This window comes from Leptodactylus fuscus, chromosome 4 (assembly GCF_031893055.1).
Source record: "Leptodactylus fuscus isolate aLepFus1 chromosome 4, aLepFus1.hap2, whole genome shotgun sequence".
NCBI lineage: Eukaryota > Metazoa > Chordata > Amphibia > Anura > Leptodactylidae > Leptodactylus > Leptodactylus fuscus.
The window spans coordinates 181942172-181959698 of NC_134268.1; the positions used below are offsets into that span (position 1 = coordinate 181942172).

The 17527-nt window shown below is 40.2% G+C and overlaps 1 protein-coding gene across 2 annotated transcripts in view; it reads left to right on the forward strand.

Annotated features, from left to right (window-relative positions):
• HDAC9 (histone deacetylase 9) overlaps positions 1-17527 on the forward strand; it is a 328489-nt gene that overhangs the window by 267489 nt on the left and 43473 nt on the right. For both annotated transcript variants that reach the window (XM_075271432.1, XM_075271431.1), the window contains 2 exons: positions 5463-5589; positions 6885-7006. In XM_075271432.1, coding sequence (XP_075127533.1) covers positions 5463-5589; positions 6885-7006 — 249 coding nt within the window. The remainder of the gene's footprint in view (positions 1-5462; positions 5590-6884; positions 7007-17527) is intronic.

A 17527-nucleotide genomic window follows, 5' to 3' on the forward strand; every position in this document is an offset into this window, starting at 1 on the left:
TGGCCAATCAGCACTGGCTAATGCATTGTATTGGCGTGATGAAGCAGTGCTGAATGTGTGTGCTTAGCACACACATTCAGCTCTACTTCATCGGGCTAATAGAATGCATTGGCCAGCGCTGATTGGCCGAATTCCGTACTCTGGCCAATCAGTGCTGGCCAATGCATTCTATTAGCTTGATGAAGCAGAGTGTGCACAAGGGTTCAAGCGCACCCTCGGCTCTGATGTAGCAGAGCCGAGGCTGCACAAGGGTTCAAGCGCACCCTCGGCTCTGATGTAGGAGAGCCGAGGGTGCACTTGAACCCTTGTGCAGCCTCGGCTCTGCTACATCAGAGCCGAGGGTGCGCTTGAACCCTTGTGCACACTCTGCTTCATCAAGCTAATAGAATGCATTGGCCAGCGCTGATTGGCCAATGTATTCTATTAGCCTGATGAAGTAGAGCTGAATGTGTGTGCTAAGCACACACATTCAGCTCTACTTCATCGGGCTAATAGAATGCATTGGCCAGCGCTGATTGGCCAGAGTACGGAACTCGACCAATCAGCGCTGGCTCTGCTGGAGGAGGCGGAGTCTAAGATCGCTCCACACCAGTCTCCATTCAGGTCCGACCTTAGACTCCGCCTCCTCCAGCAGAGCCAGCGCTGATTGGCCGAATTCCGTACTCTGGCCAATCAGCACTGGCTAATGCATTGTATTGGCGTGATGAAGCAGTGCTGAATGTGTGTGCTTAGCACACACATTCAGCTCTACTTCATCGGGCTAATAGAATGCATTGGCCAATCAGCGCTGGCCAATGCATTCTATTAGCGTGAACTGAGTTTGCACAGGGGTTCTAGTGCACCCTCGGCTCTGCTACATCAGATTGCTACATCTGATGTAGCAGTGCCGAGTGTGCATCAGATGTGTAGTTGAGCAAAACTGACTCAGTACTGCTAAGTCTCTGCATTCGCATAGGAATGCATTGGCCAGCCTTCGGCCAATCAGCGCTGGCTCTGCCGGAGGAGGCGGAGTCTAAGGTCGGACCTGAATGGAGACTGGTGTGGAGCGATCTTAGACTCCGCCTCCTCCAGCAGAGCCAGCGCTGATTGGTCGAGTTCCGTACTCTGGCCAATCAGCGCTGGCCAATGCATTCTATTAGCCCGATGAAGTAGAGCTGAATGTGTGTGCTTAGCACACACATTCAGCTCTACTTCATCAGGCTAATAGAATACATTGGCCAATCAGCGCTGGCCAATGCATTCTATTAGCTTGATGAAGCAGAGTGTGCACAAGGGTTCAAGCGCACCCTCGGCTCTGATGTAGCAGAGCTGAGGGTGCACAAGGGTTCAAGTGCACCCTCGGCTCTCCTACATCAGAGCCGAGGGTGCGCTTGAACCCTTGTGCAGCCTCGGCTCTGCTACATCAGAGCCGAGGGTGCGCTTGAACCCTTGTGCACACTCTGCTTCATCAAGCTAATAGAATGCATTGGCCAGCACTGATTGGCCAGAGTACGGAATTCGGCCAATCAGCGCTGGCCAATGCATCCCTATGGGAAAAAGTTTATCTCACAAAAATCACAATTACACACCCGATAGAGCCCCAAAAAGTTATTTTTAATAACATTCCCCCCTAAATAAAGGTTATCCCTAGCTATCCCTGCCTGTACAGCTATCCCTGTCTCATAGTCACAAAGTTCACATTCTCATATGACCCGGATTTGAAATCCACTATTCGTCTAAAATGGAGGTCACCTGATTTCGGCAGCCAATGACTTTTTCCAATTTTTTTCAATGCCCCCAGTGTCGTAGTTCCTGTCCCACCTCCCCTGCGCTGTTATTGGTGCAAAAAAGGCGCCAGGGAAGGTGGGAGGGGAATCGAATTTTGGCGCACTTTACCACGTGGTGTTCGATTCGATTCGAACATGGCGAACACCCTGATATCCGATCGAACATGTGTTCGATAGAACACTGTTCGCTCATCTCTAGTTATTAGGACTAGTCTATGGCAGTGGTCGCCAAGATCATAGATAATGATGGCATCAAATTCAGTTCCTACTTCTATAAAAGATCACTTACATATGGGCATGGTAGAAAATACCCTATTTTTACAAATTGTAGTCCATCCTGAGGTATGATAGGGGTTGAGAAACCAATAAACATAAAGGAAAGTAGATTAAGGTGTAGGAGGACAACCCATACCTAGAGGTAGAGCATTTTGGTTTATGAAGCTCAGCAAATTCAGAATATTGCAACAGTATAATATTGTTTTTCTCCGAGATACCTGTGGCTTACATCTTTTTATCACTGGCTCAGATAAAACATACAGATAATTTTAGCACCATTGGACACTTCCTTAGACCTCTGTCCTACTGTTTCCTCACTTCTCTTGTATTTTTAGATGTTCCTTGAGTAGGATGTGCTGGTTTCTTTAGACACAACAAACATTTTTAGTTCCTTTTGAGCAACCTTGAACATATTTAGAGGTTGACAAATATCTGCAGGATGTTTCAATGAAGAGGAACCAAAAAGATCTGAAGCTATTCTTGACCAGTGTTGTATGTGCTTGCTCACTAGAGGGAGACAAATACATGCAGTTCTCTTTGAAGACGAACATTTCTTATCTTATATCTAGTAAGGAGGTGACCATACTTCATGCTGCCGGATACTAAATAAGTGTTTTATAGAAATCATACAATGTGCCGTATTACACATTTTTAAAAAATTATGTATATAGGAGAAATTGCATATTATTTAGTCATATGCATATTATTAGTATCATTTATACAATGCCATAAAGTAAGCATTATGACTAAGGATGGACAAACATGGCCTGATATTTCTGATTCAAGTAATTGGTTCTTTTCTATGAGAGAGGAAAGGATTGCCTTTCGGCAGTGTTGCTGACTCTACCAGCACAGCAGAGGTTCCTAGCACTTCATTGAAGGATATTTACCTGTGGCCATACACAGTAGATCAAAGTTGGTTGACTACTGAATAACCATTAACGTTACACCATTGCCACCATACACGTTTTAGTTCACTTGGGTCATTCCATTTGATCAAACTGTGCGTAGCGTACATAATAAATGACAATCGGTGCACATTGAGCGATCTTTCACTGTGGATGGTTCCTTTGTGTTATGGCAAATGCACCTTACACAGTCATGAACTCATCATTGGACAAAAATCTTAGACACAATCAACTTTCTATTTGATGATGGTCTGTCATCGGTCAGTTTTAGTCAGATTGACATAACTCGAAGCTCCTGCGTAGCGATGGGTCAGCCTCGCGAAATTCATTTCACTAATATTCACAAGGTATGCCCGCCAATTCCAGCAGTGCTATTATTATAATCTGGGGTCTCTTCAGACCAAAGAATGGAATAAGGTTCAGAGAATATGTAGAATTATAATAAAGACTGATATTCACCTTCTCTCACCTTGGCGCCTTCACTGTCCTCTTCGGTCGCCTTCCACTCCCTTCTTCCCTTCTGACCTCCAAGATGACATCACAGGAAACCACTAAGATATGTCATTGGTCCTCAGTGGTCACAAGGGGGACACCAATGTAATGACGATTTGAAATCGTTATGTCATTGTGGAGGCTTCAAGAGGCCAAAAGATGACTGAAAAAGACCATGAGGTAACCCAGGAGTGGTAAAGAAATGTTCTGAATCAGTGTTTTGTATTGGCCATATTGAGTCGCTCAGCTTTACTCCCAGGCCACCACTGTCCCCCACCTAATATGTGTCATTTATAATATTATCTTCTTATGTGACAAAGGTGGCTTTGGGACCTCCAAGGAACCGAGGCTGGATGGAACTACTACCCCTCTGCTCTACAATATATATATATATATATATATATATATATATATATATATATATATATATATATATGTATCTCAAAATGGTAGAACTCCAATAATTTCAAACACTCAGTGTCTTTATTTCAAGGCAACGTTTCCATCCTCAATCTGTAACCTTTCTCAAGCACAGTTTGAGACTGCAATGTTGCCTTGAAATAAAGACACTGGATGTCTGAGTGCTGAACTTCTATATACACATCAAAAAATAACATCTGTTCCACTTTGGAGGCACATGACAATGAAGAAAATAATAACACAATATGTATTAATACAATTACAAAATTAATTTCTTGTAAGTCATTCTGTCCACACCACTGTAGGTTTTCTTTCGTTCTAGGGTTTGGCCATACACCTTTGGACAAACGCTCACTTGGCTTTTCCTCCTAACTCCCTCATACTCATGTCTGCTTGGTTTGACTGAGTGTGCATGCATTCTCAATGGGATAATAGGTGTAAACTGCTGCCAAACACCTCTGGTGGCGGCATATCCCCATGAGAACATGTTAAAATTCACCATATCCAATGATATTTTCCTTAATATACTCTGTTTTTGAAGAGTAGGCACCCATGTATACATATAAGGTAGTTTGACCAATTTCACCCTTGTCTATATGGGCATCATAAGTGATAGAAGTCCTCAGTTTTCTATAATGAAATCTTTGACTTTGACACATCAAGTTCTACCAATTTCTTTTAGAATTTCTTAAATGTAAGATTAGTTGAATGATGCCAAAGGTCATAATCCAGTCGTAATACATCATAGCTGATGACATGTACATCAGTATTGACATCATAACAATTTTTTGGACCTTATACTCATAGAAAGTTTGAGTTTTAGGATCACATGACATGTTTCCAGAATTGCTAGATAATATGTGGACCACTTTGCCATTGGTGACTGCCAGAGAGGAGCCACCAGGTAGTATGGGGCCCTCACATATGTTCATGTAGTATATCTGGTGCTCTTCATTCTGGCAGGTACTTTGGGGGTGGATCTTTGATGTCATTGCAGTCAAATTTAGATTATCCAACTTTGGTAACAATTTCCAGGTCAACAATGAAACAACCACCAACGATGTCTATTATTTTGTTAGAAACCGCACTGATTTTTGCTGCAATGGCCGAGTTCCTTGCTCTCATCCCACCATGTAGGTGCAGCAGGTTTTTCATTTAGCACTCAATAAGTACAAGCTGAGGTTTAATTGACCTTAGGGGAGAGCATTTAATCCATTTTCCAACAGCATACTCAATGTATTTTATGTCTTCGGAGCCACAATATTAATCTGCAATGCTGGCAGTAAGTAATTTCACAACTACCCTATGGGTAAACAAATAGTGTGGGAAGCTAAATTAAATTGTCACTTTTATAGGAGTTTCCTCCTCGCTGAGTGTATGCTGTGTGAAGCTGTTACCTAGAAACAAGCAATATGAAGTCACACTTCCTAAATCATATTTAACCCCTTCTCCACCCAGGGGATATACTCGACCATGAATATGTATTTATAAGTTAAGATTTCTGGCTTGTGAGCTCCTCAAAGTATTCAGGTTTTGACTAGAGAAGTCTCTTGCTCCTATCAGTTTAACATTATGATCTTTTTGTTTTTTCGGATTGTAGGAGCTGTGGCCAGCACCGAGGTGAAGCTGAAACTGCAGGAATTCCTCCTGAGTAAATCTGCAACAAAAGATACTTTTACAAACGGAACCAATCATTCCATGGGCCGTCACCCCAAGCTTTGGTACACGTACGTCATCAGATAGCAATGTCTTATTTTTGAAAAGAATTTGGGTTATTATGTTACAGATATTGTAAAGGTTTTGTCTAGGTTTATAGCAAGGAGGACTCAGATATAGGACAAATGTAGCTTGGACATTAACATCTCTACCAGAGGTGTATATAGAGTTACAAAAAATATGGACCGTAATGTCCATGTGACCCATCCTTGCCACCCTTTGTTGTAGAGATGGTAATGTTTAGGAATCCCACCCTGAGATATGACTTGTGCCACATATAATAAAAGAGAATGTATTGTAAAGTTGTAATTTTTTTTTGGTTGTCAATGGTACTCATGGTATATACTGTAAAGGTGTTCATTTTTTGTTTTTCAGTGGTACTTACTTACCGTTAGGGTTGAGCGATCGTGTTCGGAAAAGATCGGATTCCGATTGGCGATCGAGAAAATTTCACGATCGCAATCGGAACTCCGAACATGATCTTTTTATGTGGGATCGAGATCGGTGATCTTTTCCCACAACCACTGCAGTTCCATAGGAATGAATGGAAGCAGCCGACACACCCCCTGTGCGCCGGCTGCCTCCATTCATTCGAATGGGAGGCTAAACTAAACATTTCTAGCAGATACTTACCTCTAGAGATGGCTGCTCCGGTGCCCTCCTTCTTCTTGCCTTGCTGCCCCACCTCCCAGGTTAGTGTTTAAAGCGCTAGGAAGGTGGGGCTTGTGGCTCCTGCCCACACTCTCCTAACCTGGCAGGGAAGGGGCAGCGAAGGGAGAAGAACAGCGTGCAGCGGCAGCGAGGCAAAGAAGAAGGAGGGCACCGGAGCAGACATCTCTGGAGGTAAGTGGACACCAGGGAGGACTAAGTAGCCAGAGGATTAAAAAAAAATCCTCTGGCTACTTTAGTGATTCACTACACAGCGTGGATTCTAACAATTGTTAGATTCCATGCTGTATAGTGAATAGGATTGCTTTTAAAATCTGATCTCAGATTAATAAAAAAAATCCCATTGAATTGCATTGGGATTGGAATTGGGATCGAGATCGGGTTCGAATGAAAAATTATCGGAAATCGGATTTTAAAATCGATCCTGAAAAGTCAAGATCGGCTCAACCCCACTTACCGTATATATCGTAAAGATGTAATTTTTTTGGTTTTCAGTGGTACATTACTTACCATATATACTGTAAAGGTGTAAATTTTTTGGTTTTCACTGGTACATACGGTATATACTGTAAAGGTGTACATTTTTTGGCTTTCACTAGCTAAATACTTGTTTCACATTTAGTTGTCCATGTTGCAGGGCAGCACATCATACTTCATTGGATCAAAGCTCTCCTCCACTAAGCGGGACCTCTCCATCATACAAATATCCTTTACCAGGGGCTCAAGATAACAAGGATGATTTTCCTTTAAGAAAAACCGGTAGGCTTTACTTTTCAATTTTGCTTATATGCTGTGTGGTTCCCTTTTATGCACAATTGTGCAGCAGAAGGATTTTGCTGTCCGCTTGAAAAATCGGACATCTTTGTAAATGGACACTAAAGGACACTACATAATATCCCATTTAAAAAATGGAAATTGTAAACGGACACAGCTAGTATCCGATGCTAAAATCTTGCGCAGACATTAGCTGCGGACACGAGCTGTCGGACACCTACGCTAGTGTGAGCCCAGCCTTATTGCCACTTTAGAACAAAAAGATTGGGCATATTGAAATCTAACCTCAGCTTATTTCCTCTGACATCTGGCATTGGTGGAACACCTGGGGGCTTACACAATGGATAGTCAGATTTTCTTGTTGAAATTGGTTATTAGTCTAATATTCATTTCAGCATGTTACTTTGTTTAAGACCAGTTGGATTTCTGCAACTTAAAATGGGGTCAGGTTTACGTCATCTGCTAGTAGGAATAGTGAACGTGTATGACAAATGTTGGTGACTAAGCGGTTAACACTGCTGTATTACAGATCTTGAGTCCTGGGTTCGAATTTGACCAAGGTAAATATCTCCATGGGGGGCATAGATATCAAGACTTTATATCATACTTGCTGGAAGAGCAGGCAAGACGCCAGGACGTAGTAGCATTCTCCACCCAAACTAGAAGTCATCTTGTATGTGATGTGGGCACTTTACGTACTGGTCACATCCCCAAAAAGAGGGCGCGACCAGCACATTTCAGCCTACGTGACAAAAAAGTGATGTATCTCACCTGGAAAGTGGGTATGGTCCCACTTATAGGAAGCGTGGCCTCGCTCATATCTGCAGTGGCCTGTGCGCCATTCTCCTGGGCAACTTGCTGAAAGAGATGGCAAATCTGGTTTCCATTGTAAGCCCTTCTAGAGACAGTGAGTGCAGACAACATCTACATCTGCTATGGCACAACTCATTAGCATATCACCATGTCGTATCAATAGTAGCATATCAATAGCCCGTCATAATACATTAGGTAAACTCTGTAAAATAATGTGAGGAGTTATCATAATACACAGATGCATAGCAAACGTTTAGTGACGTATCAACCTTCATTTACATTGATTTATTAAAAATTTTCTAAAAAAAAAATATCTCTTTTGCCCATAGAAACCAATTACAAAGCAGCTTTCATTTTTCAAGAGCAGATTTTTTTTTTATTTTTAGTATATTTTTTTTTTTAGTTTTTTTAGTAAATCTCCAGTTCCAGTTAAATCTGTATATTTATGCACAAATATAAACTGATAAAAAAAAACACTTTAGCCTTTTAATAGTTAGACATACATCAATTCTTACATAGCCTAAGTCCTTCTGGAGAGAAAAATATTCCACTTTCCAAGCATCCCGTAGTAAACACATGATATCACCTCCCTTTGATGTCTAATCCAGGATAAACCCTGGCTGTTTTCCTTTGGTTCCAATGGGAATCAGGTTCTGTCCCGCTCTATATTTTCTGATGGACATCATGTTTGCATCAAGCGAAACTTACTGAACCCCTGCTGAGAACATGAAGTGGTGGAGAAATGTCTGTACCCTGAAAGAAAGGCTCGCGGCCGCTATTGAAGTGTAATGGAAGTGGCATTTGAAAGGTATACATGTCCCCATGGCAGCCCTTATCGAATCTCCGAGAGGGGAATTTGCCCTTTAGCTTTACCCTGTGTCCATTTCTATTAGATATTAAGGGACTGATATCTTAACCAGATGAGAAGACTGCACATATAGTTGGGTAAACATGTGGGCAGGCCAAGGCCTGGCATTCCTGCTGGGAGACCGAATACCTACCAAATCCTCCCACTATTAACTAGTGTTCCCCTTAAAGGACCCCTGTAGAGTGTGGTTTGTTATCATTGGCCACCAATTAGAAATATTACATGGGATATTTCCTGCAAGAAAAGGTGAAAAACATTGCGGTCCCAGTCAGTAATTTTTACTAGGTGGAATAATATAGTATAAATAGGTTTGATAGGAAATTAGATTGTAAAACCCAGTACAGACAGTGATATCACACCAATAAAATAAACTAGCAAATAATTATGTACGTTCATCTAAGATGTGTATTTATAAGTATTTGCAAACAATCGCTTAATTCCTATAGATGCATTAGATGGAGACGTGGACACACATTGTATCAAATTTAGGAAAAGCTCAACATCTTGCAAAAAATGTAAAATTGAGTATTCTTTTGTGTTATAATCTGGGAGTTTGTACATGTAAAATACAACATTTTAATATTCATTTCTAAGCATTGATTACAAGTGCCCTTCACCATCATCCCTGCACAGTGGTGCCCCACCTGGCTGTGCGGGGAATTGCAGCCACTCCCTATGCTGCAGTCCCCATGAACAAGGGGGAAATTTAGGGGCCTTAGCCAAAATCTGTCCTTTCTCCACTATCTATAGGTTCAGAGGTAACAGGAGGGGAGTAACACAGAATACTCCTAGGGCCTCTGCAAAAACTTGGACAGTCAAGACCTAGAGAAGCTGCCCATCGTATCAAAGCAGATCATATATTATTCTTCATCATAAAAGGGCGATATGAAAGCATTGGGCTACATGTACATGACCTTTATTGTACAGATCTGTATTGAGCAAGAAACATATGTCATCTCTGTTCTCAGAGTCCCAAAAATAAACCATATCTATGTATATTTGGACCTGTGATATATATATATATATATATATATATATATATATATACACACACAGGTATATAGGACTCAATTCATATTTTGCGGATCGTTTCGCAAAATGAATGGGTCCATATACTATCTATTAATAATATTATTATTATTTACTTATATAGCAACATTAATTCCATGGTGCTTTACATTTGGGATCTAAGTACATTCTTGATAATATACGGTAAGGAACTTTGTTCATTTGCATGGGGCCTTAGGTTGAGAACACATAGGAACGGATTGTAACAGGTTAGCCATTGTAACAGGTTAGCCATTGCAAACTAGCGGGCAGCTGACCCATTGTGGTCTACAGTAGCAGCATGTTACACTCTATGCCTAAAACTTTCAGTGCAAAACTTTAAACCTGCATCAAATCCTGCCGGTGAAGCGTTGCCTATTCCCGGACATATTCCACCCCTCCTGTTCTTGCCTGTACTAGAGCAGTTGTCATACACAAGGTCCACAGGGCTGTAAAGGTATATATACTTCACAGGGAACACTTGTTATTATGCTTACTTATATAGTGCCATCATATTCCGCAGCGCTTTACAGATATTGTCGGTCACTGTCCCATATAGGAATCACAATCTACATTCCCTATCAGTATGTCTTTGGTGTTATATTTGTATCCAAATATTTCTTTCTGCTGGCGGTAAATAAATCGGAATCTAAAGCGTTATACATATATAGAAATTATAGAAGATCCCACTGAAACCTTTAGAAGCCAATCTTCCCTCTTAGGTCTGTAATGCTTGTGGTGTCTATTTTCTATGTGGTTAATGATTTACCAGCTCTGCCACATTTCATTCATTAACATGACGGTTTAACAACATCCAGAAATACCCTGTTTACCTATTAAATCACAGTAAGTACAATAGAGTTAATTCTAGCCCTCAGCTACATAACCCCTATGTTTTTATGCTGGTTTTATCAGGAAAAGAAACAGGAACCCCGACACGAGTCAAATGACCCTTGCTTCATTTAAGTAGCCACAAGGCTATGCTGTAGGCCTTGGGGACAATGAGGGACTGTTGTACTACTTTGTCTATTGGACATACAATGACGTCCTGTATATCCTTACAGTGATAGACAGCCAGAAATCTCTCACCTTTGCCCTTGAGGTTAAGCCTTTTTTTTCTTTGCTATGGGCAAAATGGCTTTAGACCATTTATACTCATTCATATAAAATATAGGCTAGGTTTGTATAAAGTGAATAGCCCTAATAGTTTTCTAATATTGGATTTGTTCCCTTTACATTCCAAGAATAGTTTTTCAGAACTTTTTGAAAATCGCTGCTGAAATTGCTTAAAAACGGCCGTGGTCTCTTCTCTCCGTCGATTTCGGTATAAAACCGGTGGAAATGATAGGTTATGGTGTTCGCGGGTAACCCGAATGCTAATGTGAACCTGGTATAACCATGTTAACTTTTTTTTTTGTAAATGTAGATTGTGAGCCCCACATAGAGCTCACAAGGTACATTTTTTCCCTATCAGTATGTCTTTTTTTGGAATATGGGATGGAAATATGGGATGGAAATCCATGCAAACACAGGGAGAACATACAAACTCCTTGCAGATGTTTTTTTTTCCCCTTGGCAGGATTTGAACACCAGGACTCCAGCGCTGCAAGGCTGTAATGCTAACCACTGAGCCACCATGTGGCCCCCTAGCCATGTTAACTTGACACTTCTGGGCCCCAATGAAAGTCTGTAACAGGGCCCTTACATACTGGGTCATTCATAATACTGGTTTCTTATGGGGATTTTGGGTATAACTGCCACCTCTGCATCCCATATAGCTACACCTCTAGAGGGACATATTAAAGCCCCCTCCCAGGACCTGACTACAACCACAGTACCCTTCATAGTTACACCCCTGGTTATGGTATATAGATGACAGATGATATTCTAATGGGTGAAACAGCAATTATAACGTCCCTATAAACTTCCAGTATTATAATAAATGCAATAATATAATGCTATACATAGATTCTCATTTTTTTAACCTACAGTGCATTAGTATCTTAAAGAATTGCTGAAATGGTATCTCTTTAAACTCTTTGTTCCTCCATTGACCTTACTGGTCTTAGAGTCTGAGATAAGTCCTGTTTCATGTCACTTCTCTCCTGTACGTCCTTTCTGATCAAAAGACGAAAATATAAGGGAAGGTTTCTCTTTTCTATTGTGCCCAGATTCAATTCTCAGGTTTATCAAAAAATTGAATTTTGCAAAGGTGATGAGAAAAGGACCGCGTGCAAATAGACATGGGGCACAGTCACCATAGAGAGGTTTGGTCGGAACACAGATCAGCTAGGATTAGTAAATTTTACCTGCAATATTTGCTTGATATGTAGGTAATTCCTTAATCTATCCGTGCAGCTTCCACAAAGGTAACCCTGTATGTGCCCGCACGTAAAATTACATAGCCCTCATTACACAGGCAGGACATCAGATTTCACACAGCCCTCCTAATGGTGTATCTACAGCAGCATCACTTTGATCCCTGTCTGCTACTGACATGCTAATTTACACTTAATGGTCTCTTCTCACTTTTACATTTACAATTGTAATGTCTTTATAGAGGCAAAATGTGTTTTTTATGAGTTTTTTATGAGCTTATGGCTCTTTGTCTCTTGTGCAACCCTGAGGTCCAGACGTGCTCTGGCAAGCTATTGCTAGGTTTCCTAGAGTACCAATGGTAGGGTATAGGTTAGAGGGCAGTCTATGGAGTTCACTGATGCTTGTTGTCCATCCTGGCTGACATTAGATCCCAGTGACAACCTCTAATTATACTATGGCTTGGTTGTCACTCTGCTTTCCTCGTACCCTGCCCTTCACAAACACAAGTATTAATCTATTACAATACCAACATATCAACTCTTCTGTCTTGGTTCGATGCCAATGGATTCGACCATGAATAAAGAAAGTCTTTATGGTCTTCTACGTGTCATGATTTCCTTGTTGTGAACTGTTGATCAGAGCAGGGACACTACATGTATGAGAAGAGAAAAGGAAAATCATGGCTGGTTGTCGGAAAAATCCCAGACTACAGAAAGTTTCTGTATTCACGGTTGTATCTATTGGCAACCTATCAAGACAATATATTGTCACCACTAAGATGGTTAGAGAAAATCTTTAAAACTTAAAAAATGTAAAAAGTTTTTAAAAATTTTAATTTTCTACACATTTCTATGGTTGAGCTCATGGGGAAACCCCTTTAAGGTGGCCATATACATTATATTACTATCAATTTGATGGACCAGTCGATTAAATAATGTCTATGTGGGTGTTACACAATGGATCTGGCACTGCAAATGTATGTACTGTAGTATCACCAGTATTTATGCCATTACCTGAAGCTTTGGCTGGCTTAAACATCCTGTAATGTTGACTTGGACCATGGTTGACTATTAGGTCTAGTTAGTCAAATCAAGGCCTGTGGAAATATCATCTCACATCCAATGTAATTCTCATTTATCATGCACCTTATGTTGTAGTAACTGTATATGGATGTAGGGTTGTTAGCAGTTGCTTGTTGTTTTCCTAATGGCAAGTGGATAATCAATATAATCATTCATTGAGGTCACACTTCACTGTTAATGCAAGTGGGGAAACTAACCATAGGAAATAGGTTCAACGTGGTGAACCTCAAGCAACTTACCGTACTTACATGCTTTAATGGTCTAGTGTAATGGACACACACTATAAAGGTGAGAACATCACATTTCTATCAATGTAAGAGATTTATTCCTAAGCAGACTGTCTATTTAATATCCCCTCGTATGAGAGACAGACACATTCTCTAGATAATAAAAGGTGGTTTGGTGACTCCATTTTGCCTTAAGCTCCCCAGGGAGTCTGTAGACCCTAGTCCTAGACTTTACAGGAGGAATAGTCCAGGAGACATGACATTCCTTACGAGCTTCAGTGGACCATGTCACCTTCTTGTCTAGGTCCTATCTGTGAGAAAGGTCAAAACACATTAGGATATAGAGCAATAAATATACAATCATAAAGGGGGACAATAAAACTAAGAGCACTTAATCCCCATTCCCAATGCTGACAAACCTTCTCAAAACAACAATACGACAAAATAATTCTTGACCTTTTTATACATGTTAATCCGTCTCTTTCCCAAGACACTTAATACTACTTTAGGATTCTAAATCAGTGCCGCAAAGATGTCTTCTCCCTGATGGGATCCATCCTAGTTCGCTGAAATGAGCTGACCTTTTCTGTAGATCGTGAAAGACAGTTTAACAACACATTAAGTGCAACATAATTTGAGACTTTGCTTATAAACAGCTTGGAGCATACGATCCTTGCAAGCTAAGCAAAGCTAGATCAGCTACAGGACTTGCACTCAGCCATTGTTCCATGAGAGAGGTTACTCTTTGCCAAGTGGATTTTGAGTTGGTGTTGTTTTTGAGGAACGTTCAGAATGTGAGAGAGGTCTAGCAAAGGCTATAGTATAGTTAAGACTGTTACATTTTGTATCATTCATCAGAAGGAATCATATTTACAAAACCAAAATAAGTAAAAAAAAACCTTAAGGGGTCATCTCAGAATCAACACTCGTCACCTATCCTGCGGTACTTGGCTCCCTCTATCAGTACCATAGTCTATAGATGGAGCAATAGCACACGTTACACTGCAGTCTGTATGAACAGGGACATGAGTCCTCTGATCGGTAGGAGTCCTTGTCGTGGGACCTCCTGGGATGCTTTATTATCTACCCTGTGGATGATTGATTTGGAGACAACCCTTCTTTGGCTTCTGTATGTTTGGTTTACTTGAATATACCACTTTAAAATTGTATGGATAGGGTGGATAGTATCTATTATAAAAGTATATGTTAAAGGGATCCTATCATTCAAACTCTTTATTTTCTCACTAACACCTCGGAATAGCCTTAAGAAAGGCTATTCTTCTCCTACCTTTCGATGTCTTCTCCGTGCCGCCGTTTGCTTCAAATCCTGGGTTTTATGCAAATGTGTTCTCTTGCAGCACTAGGGGCAGGACCCAGTGCTCAAACAGCACTGGGGGCGTCCCCAATGCTGAGAAAAAACTCTCCTCAGCACCGCCTCCATGTTCTTCAGCAACGGCCTCTTCACATGTCTTCTTCCGGTGCATGGGGGATCAAAATTCAATGCATGTGAAGTCAGTTCTGCCTGAGGCCCGCTGGCAGAGCTGACTTGCGCATGCGTTGAATTTGGACCTCATTTGCATACCGACAAAAACCGGGATTTCAAGTGAATGGCGGCGCAGAGAAGACATGCCTGTCTTGTTTTCCAAGTAACGTTCTGTACTTTTCACATTACGTGCTAGACATACTGGAAGGTAAAGCAGTGAATGAAGGTTTGGGAAGCAGAAATTCACATGAGCATGTTACACTTGAAATATTGGAATAATAATAAACAAAGCATCGAATCCTTTATATGTGGTTAAATGCTTTCCTCTTGGCAGACTTCACCCTCTCAGAGTTCTCCATATCTCAAAATCTCACTCTTAATGAGAACTTCTTGTCCTTTCTTTCTTTTGATTAAAGAAATGAAGATTTTATTTTATTCTTTTTCTAAATTTACAGACATTGAAAGTGACCCATAGAAACGGGCTTTCCTGTAACAGCCATATTGACACATGCTTAATGTCACAGTATTGTAGACCATAGTGTCTGTATTAGTGTCTATAAATTCTACACTATTATTGACATTAGTTAGCAATATATTACTGATATTTCAATAATATTCCTCCTATCAAAATGAAATAATACTGTATAATGTACAGGAACAGAGTTTGATACAATTAAAAGGAAATTGGATCAGATGTTCTATTTCTTTTGTATTGCATTGTCTGTAAATCTCCTTACATTTTTACGGCACATTCCCTATGAAAACATAGTTTTTTTGTTTGTTTGTTTTTTAAACCCAAGCATTGTAAGTCCTATAGAAGTCCTTACATGTTCATGGTGCTTTCCTTAAAGGGTTTATCCAGCTTCCAAAAGTTATCTGCAAATATATCCACCACAGTGCTAAATCCTCACTGTTTCCTTGTGCACCCTTTTCCTGGCTTTATTCTACTTGCTGCTCCTTTTATCAGACCATCCCTCCACCCCCATTGCATCATACTTACCTATCTTCTGATCTGGGAGACGGCTCCTCCTTTTTACTTCACTGCGCGCAGGCTGGAGTTGCTGTGCACAGACGGGAAGTACCTGTGAAGCCTGCGCAGTAGAGATGGTTGTGCAGTCTCTACTACACATGTCTCGCTGCCACCTCCAGAGTGTGCAAGTGCTTGAAGAGAGTAAGAGGGGAGGAGCCATTCCCAGACAAAACAGCATGTAAGTATTGATGGGGTTGAGGGGAGGGAGAGTACTGGTGACGTTTCGTTTGGAAGCGGTGAAACAGAACGGATTATCAGAAAGTGTCCCTGGGGTGGTCATACATGTTTATTTAATACAAGCAAATTAGATGTAAGGCGGGGGAGGGGGTTTAGTTTAGGAGTTAATTTGTATTTTACCCTGGACAACCCCTTTAATTATATTACACACATTGCTCCTAGAATGTATAATATGACTTTGTGACAACCTCTGAAACATCTTTATTTTAAGAGAGAAAGAAACATCCAAAATAAAAATTTTTAATCAGAAGTAGGGGCAACACGGTGGCTCAGTGGATAGCACTGTAGCCTTGCAGCACTGGAGTCCTGGGTTCGAATCCCGCCAGGAACAACATATGCAAGGAGTTTGTATGTTCTCCCTGTGTTTCTGTGGTTTTCCTCCTATTCTACAAAAAAGACATACTGATAGAAAAAAAAAAGTATATTGTGATCCCTATATGGGGCTCACTATCTATATATATATGAAAGATTACTTTTCTCCCAAAAATTTGTAATTACTTATGATTAATTATATATATATATATATATATATATATATATATATATATATATATATATATATATATATATAAAATTAATCAAAAGTAATTAAAAAATTTTTGGAGAAAAGTAATCTTTCATTTTTTAATCTCATTTGTCATTGTTTACTACTTCAATAGATTATTAGATTTAAGAATTACGTTGTAAAGTTGAGAAAATATCATTTTAATAGGAAATCATATAAAAACATGAATATTAAAAAAAAACAAACTAAAAATAATATTGTCATTGTGCACTGTCATTAGTGCCCATTAAAGAGAGATTCATAATGAATTGTCTTCAATGAAAATTGGACTTAAATGTGAAAGAATTCAGCACCTAATGTTATTTTCCGTCCAAAAGCAAAATATTTGAGTCGCTCTTGAAAAATTGCACAAGCTTTATTCTCTGCTGTTGGTGTCCTCATGGGAAAGTCATATAAATGAGAGTGATACCTCCCCGTTGGTTTTAGCTGTTAGAAATTCTAAGCACGCTGAAATTGTACATAATTCTCTTCCAAAGGAAATAGCATTTCAGTAGTTTTTCCTCTGTGCCTCATTGAGTTATGGTGCTGCAAAATTATCCCAGTTAAATGACTCTACCAGATGGAAGGTTGCATTGTATATTTGGTTAATTAAGTTGTAGGGGACTGGAATAATATCCCCCGAACATAACAACCGTGTCGGAGATACGCAAACAATTAACATCAATTTCTAATTACATTTTAAATACAATGTTAAACAGGTGTCGTCATCTATAATTTAATTAACAAGACAAATAAAGTTTCCAACTTGCAGATAAATAATTCAAAGGTTAGAACTTTTTCCCATGCAAATAGCTGGAGTAAACCAGTCAGCGGCATGCCATGATTTATTACACAC